The sequence below is a fragment of the Anneissia japonica genome, unplaced genomic scaffold, assembly GCF_011630105.1.
Source record: "Anneissia japonica isolate Jap-2015-1 unplaced genomic scaffold, ASM1163010v1 scaffold131_len961581_cov171, whole genome shotgun sequence".
NCBI classification, from domain to species: Eukaryota; Metazoa; Echinodermata; class Crinoidea; order Comatulida; family Comatulidae; genus Anneissia; species Anneissia japonica.
Window position 1 is genome coordinate 557,752 of NW_022750285.1, and position 12,444 is coordinate 570,195.

General features: G+C 33.4%; 1 protein-coding gene across 1 annotated transcript in view; it reads right to left on the reverse strand.

Moving 5' to 3' along the window:
- LOC117121311 (protein bicaudal C homolog 1-like) overlaps positions 1-12,444 on the reverse strand; it is a 38,200-nt gene that overhangs the window by 19,714 nt on the left and 6,042 nt on the right. The window contains exon 2 of the mRNA XM_033266455.1: positions 9,994-10,073. Within this exon, the coding sequence (XP_033122346.1) occupies positions 9,994-10,073 (80 nt within the window). The remainder of the gene's footprint in view (positions 1-9,993; positions 10,074-12,444) is intronic.

The window sequence follows — 12,444 nt, forward strand, 5'->3', positions numbered from 1 at the left end:
TGAGCACATGGAAAATATATGTTTGATTTGAAAGTATAATACATACTCCAAGTATTGAAATACACGCCATCGTGTTGGGATTCAATATTTCGACATTAATTATGTCATCATTAATTATGTCATCATCAGGAATGATTCCTGATGATAACATAACTAATGTCAAAATATTGAATCCCAACACAATGGCGTGCATTTCGATACTTGGAGTAGGCCTATAGTGTATTATACTATCTTATCTGAGATTAATCAGTGGACCTTTCGTTTTGGATCTGTACAATAATTACAAAGTAGGCCTACTGTACAGTATATAGGTCAAGAGGTACTATTGTAAGAAAGTGTGCTATTCCGTGTGTTTAATTTTTAACTTGTAACGCTTTCAAACTGTGTGATAATTAAATAAGGAAATGTCTCTACAAAGTTAGGACACATTCTTAAAACAAGACCCAATGGTTCAACGAATAGAATAATTAAAATAGATCGCCATAACTTGCCCATTCTACATTCCTCACTTTTATAAAAAGTTATTAGGGTGGTTAAAACAGGTCCGTAGCCAGGGGCTTTTCAAGGTTCGGGCAAATCCCCTTTCCAGAAAACCCTCCCTCTTTGGCTATGAACCTCTCCCACACACTGGATTTTCCCCTGGACACCAGAGTGGCCCTTTAGCAGGCCACAGGCACTCCACGTCCAGAACCCGCACTTGGAAGAGGCTGGTTAAGGGCTGTTAGATCTTGTATATTTGACATAAAAAATGGTTTAAATGGTTGCACTTTAACGTCTCAATTACAAAAACGATCATCATTCATTATGTTGAACAAATTATTATAAACAATTTGCTTTCTTTTTACTGCATTGTGAATCAATCAAATCTTTGAGCAAGTCAAATACTTTCCAAAGGACATTTATTTTTTTTTAAATTTTATCTTTTATATTTTTATGTCAAGCTTTTACTTAAACTAGAAAAAAACTACTTTTTGTTTGAGCCATCCTGTTGAAAAATGATTATATAAAGTCATCCCAAATTATATATTTATATATAAATATAATAAAACCATCAGGTTTTCATTAATTTTATCTTTTAATAGCAAATTCATGTTAGTATCACCTGTGTGCAATCATAACAAGAATACATTTGCCCTACCATAGGAACATAATACTATGTAACTAGGTAAATGTGATTAGGCTCGCATTAGTTACATGCAGTGCTGCTTGCAGTACTCCCCAGGGAGAAGGCTGCACTTTGTGCATGAATGTTTGCTATTCTAACGACCAGTTGAGAATCAATGCCTGATAAACTTTGGGTTGGTATGTTTGCACTGAACGAACACAAAACTACAAAATGATTTACTGTATTACATCAATCTTCCTAGAAGTATTACAACATAATTTTAGTTAAGTTAAGTTAATGCTTGTATACCTTTATAATTCAATCTGAGGAGAAGGGGGGGGGGGAGCTATTTATGTTTCATAAATCACCTCAGCCTGTAATCTTGTGAACTATGCCATGTTGATATGTTATCAGAAAAGGTGCTATCAAAGGTGTCAGCAAGGACATAACTAGTAAATTTTGGCATTTTGACAGAAAGACCCCTACCTGACATGATCAAACACCATTCATAGTTAAGTAAAACCATAGAAAAGCTTCTAGACAGATGTTTTCACAACATGGTTCTTATCAGTGGTTTTAATCAACATACCAAAATTGCATTTTAAAATACAATAATCTAGAATTCATTGCGGATAAATGTCGTTGATTAAACCTGTATGATGACTTTAAATAAAGTCAATGTTGACTTGAATAATCCTAGGATGTGAAGACTATTCCATTTCAGAAGAGTTGCTCCTATATTTAATAATTTATTAAGTAGTAATATGGTTACTTGCTCAAATGTTCATATCTGCTATAAAAACAGTTTCTTTGCCTGTAAAACAATTACTAAGTTTCAATGCATGCATACTGTAAAACCTCAAATAGAAGCCCTGGACTTTTTCTTTTTTTTTTTGCGAACTTTGGATGGGCTACTTTTTGAATTGGGCTTCTTTCTGTGGCTACTTTCTCAACGTAAAGAATTGGGGGGGAGGGGGGGGCTTCTTTTCAAAACATGAATGCTGTTTAAATTATGGGAATTACTACTATAAAACAATAGAGCCACTGTAGCATCAGTCTGTATCATAAGTGTATTAACTGGCATTAAATCAACTACTGTATACTGTGTAAATGAACCATGTTCAGGGGCGGATCCAGCGATGTTCGAAAAGGGAGTTCCAAACGTGTGGCCAATCGACACAACAATACCCTAAGGGCTGCGGCTTTCCCCCGCGAAATCCTTGTTTTCTAGATGCTCAAAAATAACCTCTGAGACGTTTTAGGCGATCAGTTATTTTTTTTTTCCTTTTTCCTCTTTGTTATCTTTTTTTTTTTCTACTTTCCAAAAGAGAGGGCCGCCGGGGTTTTTAATTTATTTTGTTTCTTTAAAATTCATGCACAGTGTATTATCTCAAAAAGAAGCCCATGCTACAGTATCTTGAAAAGAAGTCCATGGTGGGCTTCTTTTCGAGGCTACCTTTGTAAACTAAAATCTACTTCATAAACTTTGAATACTATACATATTATGGAATATTGTTTTGAATGAGTATGTCAAAAGTCAATGTATATTTGTTGACACAATCTCTACTTCTCTTACCAAGCTCTTCCTAGAGTAGGTACTGGCTAGTTTGTTTTTATTATGACCCACAGTCCAGAATTTTCACATACACTGATGTGTATAAACCATATCCCTAACTTAAAATTCAGGCTACAGAGGACAAACAAATTTTGATATGTTGTACAACTGATTTTTTTAATACACAAAAAGCATTAAAAGTGATTTTTTTTTCCAAAATGGCTGTAGTTTAAATATAAAAACATTAGGGCATGCTACAGAGAAACTAAGTACAGAAAACTAAATACACCACACAAATTCAACGTAAATTAAATTAACAATAACTGCTGTTTAAACATGTACATGTATACTAATTATATTGACGTCTTATATAATAAAATGTTGAGAAGTGAATTGTTTTCGCAAAAAAATCCTGACATTTGTACGAAAATGAACCCCTGACCTCAGTAAGTGTCGAACACAACCACCAACATCCCAACATTTTTGTTAATTTCCCCCGCATCTCAATCACAACAAATCTAATGAACCAATGAAAACACAGAGTTCATATCCTGTTTTTGTAGGCAATCCCACGCTACATACAAAACAAGTCAATATTGTAGTTAGTATAACTTCTCTTCAACCACAACTTACGCCCATTATAGCTGCATATAAACATCGGGCATTGTTCCAAAAGTTAAAAATAAGCAAAGGCAACCTCCACATCTATTTATAACTACTCCACTAATTAAAATAATTAACACCAGGCTATGATAGGAAATCAATAAAAATATGTTATAGTACCAAAACATAAACAATGATGATGGTGACCTGAGATGACACTGATAGTAGTTATGATGATGATGCTAATGATGATAGACGATGATGATAATACTGGCAAATGATTACATTATGATGATACTGATGATATGGTTATGATATTAAAAAGATAATATAATCACATAATCATTTCAAAGATACTGATGATAATATGAAACTAATGTGATTAAGATGATACTGATAAGATTATGATACTGATGGTATGATACTAATGATGACATGATTATGTTGATGATACTGATGATAGGATTACAATTCTGATATGATACTAATGATGACATGATTATGTTGATACTGATAAGGATTATGATACTGATGATGCTAATTTTGATACGACTATCAGTATAATGATTCAATTATAGATATGAATAATAATGTTGATGTGATTATCTTAATGATATTAATGACGAATGTGATTATGATACTGATGATAGGATTATGATGACACTGATAATATGATACTGATGACACGATTATGCTGGTGATACTGATCCCATGATTGATGATGATGATATGACGATAATGTTGATTTTGATATGACTATTAGGACGATACAGTTATTGATATGATGGTGATGATGTTGATACTTCAGTATTATGATTATAATGATCAGGGACAGATCCAGAAATAAACAAGAAGTTGGGGGGGGGATGCAAATGTTGATATGAGCATGATACCACATGGTGGTGATGATACTAATGTTGCAATAATGTTGATGTATATGATGCTACTACTAATGTTGTTTATGATACTAATGTTGATTTGATTATGACACTGATATTAGTTATTAAATTGATGATACTATACATGTTGCAACTTCCAATATTGCTATTATGATGAGACTATTGTGGATGATGTCTATGGCAATAGTACTGATATTAATATCATCCGTACTGGGAAACCAATCAATCATTACCAGGCACTAGAAAAACCCAATAAAAACACATTGGTTCAAATTTGGGACTACACAGATTATTTCTCTTTCCAAGAACTAACATTGTTTGGGAAGCACACCAAATTGCTAATGGCCCTTCAGTGGCTGTAATTAAGGCAGTCCTGGCGTCAGACAACTTGGGGTTTTTCAAAAAAACATTTATTACTTTTTGTGTAAAATTGTCAGCCTGATTGATGAGATATTACTACATGACAACACATATCAACTAAATATCCGCATCCAGATGGAGATGAGATAGGAGAATGACTAACATACACACAAAATGTTTCACTGAACACGTGATAAGAAAATTTTAGCAACATCCCCAGCTTCATTAAGTGCATATAAATGGACCTTTCCACTAAACCCCACTCCTTGGATATTAGGGAGCATTCGACTGCACTACGACGGTAGGACATAGAACATAATGACCTCACTAAAATTCATCTGCGCATGCAAGAACGTTAAGATCACCTCGTCCGGTAGATTTTGGAACGCAATTCGGCCAAATCTACATATGCAAAGAACTTAGGACCCCAGGTAGGGCAGTCATGCATGAGTGATTCCGTTCTAGCGTCGCGTCGTTGCAAAAATCGAAAAAAATCCCTATTGTTGCTAAGATTCCACAAAACAGCAGCGTGAAAGTATGTAACACTAGACTTCTCGGGTTAGTCAAATGCATTAAAACTGAGTCTACAAATATCTGTAGTAAATACAAAATTTCCGTAGCACTTAAGTGCGTAATATGGGTTGCTTAAATATTACAGGTACAGAATAAATAACTGTGGAATTTCAAACAAACTGATAGGCACTTTTTATTAGTTTTCACAATCATTTATCAGTAATCTGACAAGTTTGACTTGTCTAGGTACAATTTAACCGAGGATCCTGAAGGAATAGTCGTTTGTTCTGGACTTTGAACCTATTTGTTTTATGGGTCTAGGCCTATGATAAATTTCCGTAGTATTTTTATCTATTTCCGTCCTATAATGAGGCAATGAGGCAAAATTTCTGTAGCAACTATGCAGTACAGTACTAGGAAAATTTGTAGAACAACATGGGACATGCACATGTTCAAGGCCCAGTTTTGATTAGTTGGTTATGACATTGGAGAAATTTCAATTGAATTAACTTTCTTTCAGCAATGTTTTAATTCACTTGAAGATGACATGATTTTAGTACAAATATATTGGGAAGTCCCTGTAATTTACTTTTGTGTTTGATAATCGGCTTTTACTTAACCCTCTGGATACCGGATTCTTTTGTAGTGCAAACCCTTGAATACCGGATTATTTTGCAGTGTAACAAGGTTTTTTGCGTTTTTTGAGTATATGTCGTTCTGGTCGATTTTTGGGAACTTTCTGTAAATTATACAGAAAAATGTTTCTAAAATCAAAGAAAGCTTATAGAATAAGCTTTCATTTGATGTATAATTTATATTTTTGGGAATTTTTTTTCATAATATAATATAATATATATATAATATAATAGAAATGACAGAAAAATGCTACATATAAATCGTCAGCAAATACCGAAAAAAAAAAAAAATTATAGCCAAAAAAAATAAAAACAAATATAAAACATTCCTATTCCACACAGTTATATAAATTATTTACCCAACCATCCATAACTATAAGCGCGATCTTTCCATTCAAAAGCGTCGACTACCCTCACATTTCTAGGCCTAGGCTCATCTTCATCAAGAACATCTCCGCCGTCAGAACTGCTTGAAGCCCCACAGTCATCATCGCTAACAGGCACATCTAAGTCTCGCACATCTAAAAATTCACCTTCATCGCTGTCTGAATCAAAAATCAGGTCAATCGCTTGCTCAGCTGTGTACACATCTTGTGCGGCCATTTCGAAAAATTTTTTAAATTAATAACGATTTCAAATTGATATTTCTAAACATTTTTATATAAGCGCATGTGAGTTCTTCACAGATTTCGAAAGACAAAAGCTTCACGCATGCGTGTTCAAAATTTCTGAAGTATTGGAGCTAAAATAAAAACAGAAGAGCGATTTGAAAACAACCTATTTTTTAGTCACGAAATTTCGATTGCAGTCGAAAATGGGAATTCTCGGTTTGAGGTCAATTTTGACTACAGTCGAAGACGGTATCTAGAGGGTTAAAACGGAAATTATCAGACATACATTATTTTATTTTTACTATTGGATGACTAATCATCATTATAATAACAAAGATGTTGGGTGATGACAACATTGAGATAATGGCAATAATTAAACTTGTGATGAATTTGATTTATAGATAAAGGTAAAGGTAGGAGAATAACTCATAACTTGCAGCGTCATTGTGCTGAATTGCGTACAGTATGGGCGTGGTCCGTGACTACCTAGCAGCCCTAAACAGGCGCTTCATGGTAGCTACATATTCCATCATTCCATAACGACAGGGATTGAAATGAACCATAACATCGGGGTAACCCCCTACTCTTCTGAAAGATACAATGGGTTCTTTAAAGTGCACACGAGCCAGATGTATACACTGAACATCCATTTTAAGTCCTTATCCAAGAAGACTTGGTTCTACCAACCGAACCATGGGCGAGTAGCGGCTGGAACCAGCGCCAATATTAAGGCTGTAGCTTGCAGCGCCCCTGCCTTAGAGCTCGGCCACTCGACTCGCCACGATAACATATGACATATGAAGATGAACAATAATGTATGAAGGGAATAGGTAGCCATAAAGGTTTTGATATAGTATGCAGGTCTTTTCTTTTTTTTTTCTTTTAATAATTTATTTGGGAAGTCTACTAATATGTAAAACATCTTGATTCTAGATTCTACTACTATAATATATAAATAGTATATTAGATTTTTTTTTCATTTCTTCAAAACGATGAATAGTTTTTCTCCTGACTGGGGCCACTCGTGCAACCCCATGTGCTGGAAACAAAAAAACCGAGTGCTTAAATATGTGGATATTGTCAAACCCATGATTGAAACCAAACCTATGGAGAAAATATTGCCTTACTGTTAGTATGTGGATGATCTTATCTTATGCAATCATACTTGTCATATTTCTGTGTGTGTTATTGTTATACGTCATTCATGTTGATCCAAAAATACACATTTGAAATGAATTGAATCTAATCAATGATAAACCTTGGACTTCAGAAAACTGAACAAATCATACGGACAACGCAACCTATCTTGACATCTATTCAGGTATAGAACTATCAACAGAGGTATTCACGTAACTCAGCCAACGTTGCCATGCTAGCAAACAAGTATATTTGGTTTCTAGTGAAATTTGTCAATGGGGTACAGGTTCTATTCATAACATTTTATAAATAAAAGTTTGTACATAAACAAATAATACCCAAAATTAAAATAAGAAGTACAGTGTATCCTGAGAAGAGACAAACCTATCATTATATAGAGTAATTTAAACACAATGCATTTCAAATGAAAAAGTTAATTACTTTGGTATTTAGACATTCTACTATTGTCACTAGGGAGGCCATGTGAAATTTGATAGTTTGAATCCACGGAACAATTTATACAAGGAAAATGCTAATTCAATCCGATAGTTGATACTCCAACGATAACACAAATAAGTCGGGTATAGCAACCAGGTTTAAGAACAGGGTAAACTTTTAAGTTTTCTCCTATTTGAGATCAATGTATTTGACTTAGGGCTATTTGAATATATAATCGTATCCACAATAGCCCCAAGTGAATGAATGTTTATAGGTAATAATTCTACAAGTATCCTGCAGCTTTAAACTATTTATAACTTTAAAAGCAAGATTGTTTTCTATAATAATTCTAAAACAAATAAACAAAATAAACAAAACCAGGTCTTTCTTGTAGACATACAGTAATAAAAAAAAATAACTAGGTCGAAGCAAGTGTTATATGTTTTATTTGCATTGGTATTCAAACATATCAGTAAGATAGAAACGGTTTCATACTACAATAAGTAAGAACTTACATTCACCAAGAAGAGGACAAATGTATAGGCCTAGTCGATTTTCATAAAGTATTGTTGGAATTGACACTGACACACCCCTTGTTGAGTGCCACAGATAAAAATGATGTCTGTCAATATATTATTATTATAATTTTTATTATTATTATTATTATTTATTACTATTATTGTTATTATTAATGGGACATCAAAATAATAGGCTTTTTTTAGTCTAGTGATATACATAGAACACGCAAGTCTATATTGCTTTGATAACTGTGACTAATGTAAGACCACTATAACTACATTTACACACAATAATGGCATATCAGGGACATATCATCGTGTCGTTTATAATCCAACACTGAAGGCATTTTTATTGTATCGTCGTGGCCTTATCATGTCTAGTGTAAATGTAGCTCAAGACTGGTAGGACAAACACTTTATAGCAAATACCATGTGAAAGCTATACTGTGTGGCCATGGCTACAAACATGCTATCGAAAACACTATGCAAATATTTACAAATGCATACCACCTAAATTTAAACATTTATTTATAATGCAACATTTATGATTTTATGAATTACTAATTACTAACGAAATTGCAAATTCTTTGAGATCCAAAGATTGCCCTAATATTTTTTAAACAAAGTGGTATGACTATATTTTTATATAATCATATACAATTATTTATCTTGTATTTTTCCCTTTTGGTTGGAATAAATAAAGTGAAATGTGTTTGATTTGTGGACTATATGAATATGACATGTCCTGCATACCATCTGGAGATGTCATAGGGTATCACTGTTTACAATTTTTGTAATGCACTAAACATCCAAACATCTTAGACACATTACTAACACCAGACATGACTGGCATGAATGTAACTCACGCAATGCCTACAAACTCACAGATTTTCCAGCAAAAAATAACCAGATACTTGATACAGTACACTAGCCTATGCCGTGCCCAAACTATCGTAAACATGATAGTGCCATGCCTAAATCTAGTCATGATGCCATCCCATAATGACCATATAGGCATATCATGACTATATAATTATGAGCATGTACTACGGTTGTTTTTTCAAAGAACACTTGAAATTTAATAGTGTGGACTAGTAAAAACCCTAAAAAATTAATATTTTATAACAACATTTTAAACAACACAGCACTCACTAAAGCCAGGCTCCAGAAGAAAAAGCTTTTGAAATCTTGTAGAACTCATTTTAAGACTCAAAAAGCACATGACAAAAAACTTGGGAACGGTTAATGGAATACGGATTTTTAAATATTCAATAACTGGGAAAGGGGGGTGGGGGGTGGCAGAAAGTGGATAACGGTGGTTACACTCCTTTTAACAACCCCTTTTTTAAATATACAATAATTTGTATCTCATTAACCGTTCCCAAATTTTTTGTCAAATATGCTTTCTGTATCTTAGAAAAATCTGTTGTACAACATATCAAAAATTGTTTTTCCTCTGTAGCCTGGGTTTAACTTAAGTTCTACCAACGTAAATGGTAGATGTCAGTCAATAAAGTGTGTATATCTCTAAATGCATACCACACTCAGTGGTCAGACTATAATTATTGATCACTGCATCTGATTACCCTATAAATAAACATTTGTAATTGCATGGTTACCTTGGTATCTAGTATCGACATGATTCTATCTTTGGCAACTGCTACGTCTTCTGGTTTTCCACTAACTTTGATATGAGGATCTGAAAGACAATGAATTGAAAAAAAATATCACAACATAATATGGTAAAAGTAGAAGAAATCAACACCTTTGACAGTAGGAAAATGTAACTTATTACTGCCTTTCCAACAGCTTTTTATTTAAACTCAAAGATAGATTTTATTCAATCTAATTTATTTTTCACAATTATTTTTCACTTCAAACAATAAACATTCGTGCAGGCTCCTTGCTGTGCACTTGTTCTATGCAACGCCAGCCCTCGATCATTAGTATCTGTCCGAGTGAATCATTGAAAACAACCCTAGTACAACACTACATGGCGTCATAGGTACAAGAGCACCTTCTGTACTTTTATTTTAACACTCTTACTGCCAAAGTACTGTACTCTATTATAGTAAATGTAAACACAAAGAGCAGAATAAGAATGGTGTGAATTTCATGTAAAAAGGTTTTCAATTAAACTTTAGACCATGCCTACCACCATATATAGATGGGCTTACATTCATTGATAAACACAAATAACATCATCCTTGTATATCACTTTAAGATCATAATGGATTTTATGTAGAAATACTCAATATAACTGCACTAGAATCTGCACTAATAATACTGTAAAACAAGGATTTGGTAACAGTATCCCAGCACTTCAATGATTTTAGCATGAAAGAAACAAGTAAATAGTTATCCGACATGCCATAGTCCATTAATACAATCATGAGACCAAGTTTAACATTAGGATGACGCCAGCTCGCATTTCCATGAAATGAACAATTTAAAAGTAACAAGCCTTAGAAAAGTAGTTGCCTATATAGTTTTTTCATATTTATGTTAATATGACATTTTCAAATTAAGGTGGAATTATAGACACACAAAATGTAAATATTTGTTTACCATAGAACATATATACTCTAAGATGTTGCTATGCTAATTGGTATTATAACACTACAAAAACTTCTGTTATTAAGATATAATACAAGGCAAAAATAATTACAATTTCTAACTTTTCCAAGCTTTATAAATATGACTCACTTACTACAGATTTAATGCCTCCTTGATTTTTATGAAGTTAAATCAGTTGATATTTGAGTTTTAATTAAAGTTGAACTGTCTAGCCACTGAAATAACATCCTTTGACTAGACTTCCAGTTTAACTTCAACACTTCAACTGGCTTAATGAATAGCAAACTTCATTTGCATATTTGTTCACATGGTTAGTTGGTAAACAACTCTAATATGACACCTGGTATAAGGCAATATTCTAATCTTTTGTTCTACTTCCTTGTTTGTTTTCAACTGGTTTGTTTTCAAATGTCTAATACTGTAATACAGGGTCCTAATGTCTGCTTTTTTATGTAATTGTTGGTAGTATACCTAAGTAATAATTAAATAAGGCCAAAAAAATTAATTGTTTGTTTGCCCTTTTTTTTTAAAATTATAAATAGGGGTGGGTAGAAAAAAATTTTTTTTTTAATTTATTTTTTTTTAAATACTCTACAGATGGAATAAGAACCCAAAGAGGCTTTGAATGGCAATATCTTACATCAGACAACAACTTTAGACTAATTCGTAGGGCATCTGGCAAAAAATAAAGATAAATTCACTCACATTTTTTTTAATTTGTAAAGAAAAAAGCTAAAAAAAAACTTTTTTGTAAGTTTTTTTGTTTTTTCGCCCCTATATTTTCCAGTGAGTTAGGGGCGGGCGGAGGAGTCATTTTCAAGACTTAAATATTATTGTGTATTTAAAAGTGACATTTATTTAGAAAGTTTCCATCTTTATATTGAGAATTTAAAAATGAAACAATTATGACAAAATTGAGATTAGGTGTTCTTGACCTTGAGGTTGAAAGGGGAAGATGGGCAAAAACACAAAAGCCTGGTTCACGTCGAACTTTATCTAGATATACCCGTCTTGAAACATGATACGATAATCCCCTAATTGCGTTCGATGCCAAGTTAGAGCCAGATAAACAGCCAGCCAGTTTCAGGCCGTCGACGTCACCGGTGGGAAGGGTTGTTTAATAAAACATCTACTGTACTGTATTTTATGAACCTCTAGTACCAAGTGGTATTCGTTCAAAAAAAATTGTAAACTACTGTAGAGAAGGTGCGAGTTTCCACTACCTAACCTAGCCGACCAGTACGAACCAACGACAGTGCAGCAGCGTGTTCTATCGCAATCTAAGTAGTAGATTCTCTAGGCCCTAGCTAAACTTACCTTCAATAAAAAATGAATTATTTTAATCGCTAGCTAGCATTCTTCCATTTTCATTTTCCTGTTTTGTAGTTTTTAGATCGCTCAATTGTGTTGCACTTCGCGAAAATCTAGCTTTGGGGTGTCAAGTAAGTTGCTGACTTCCACACACTTTTTTATTTCGTCATCGTAAACATGTG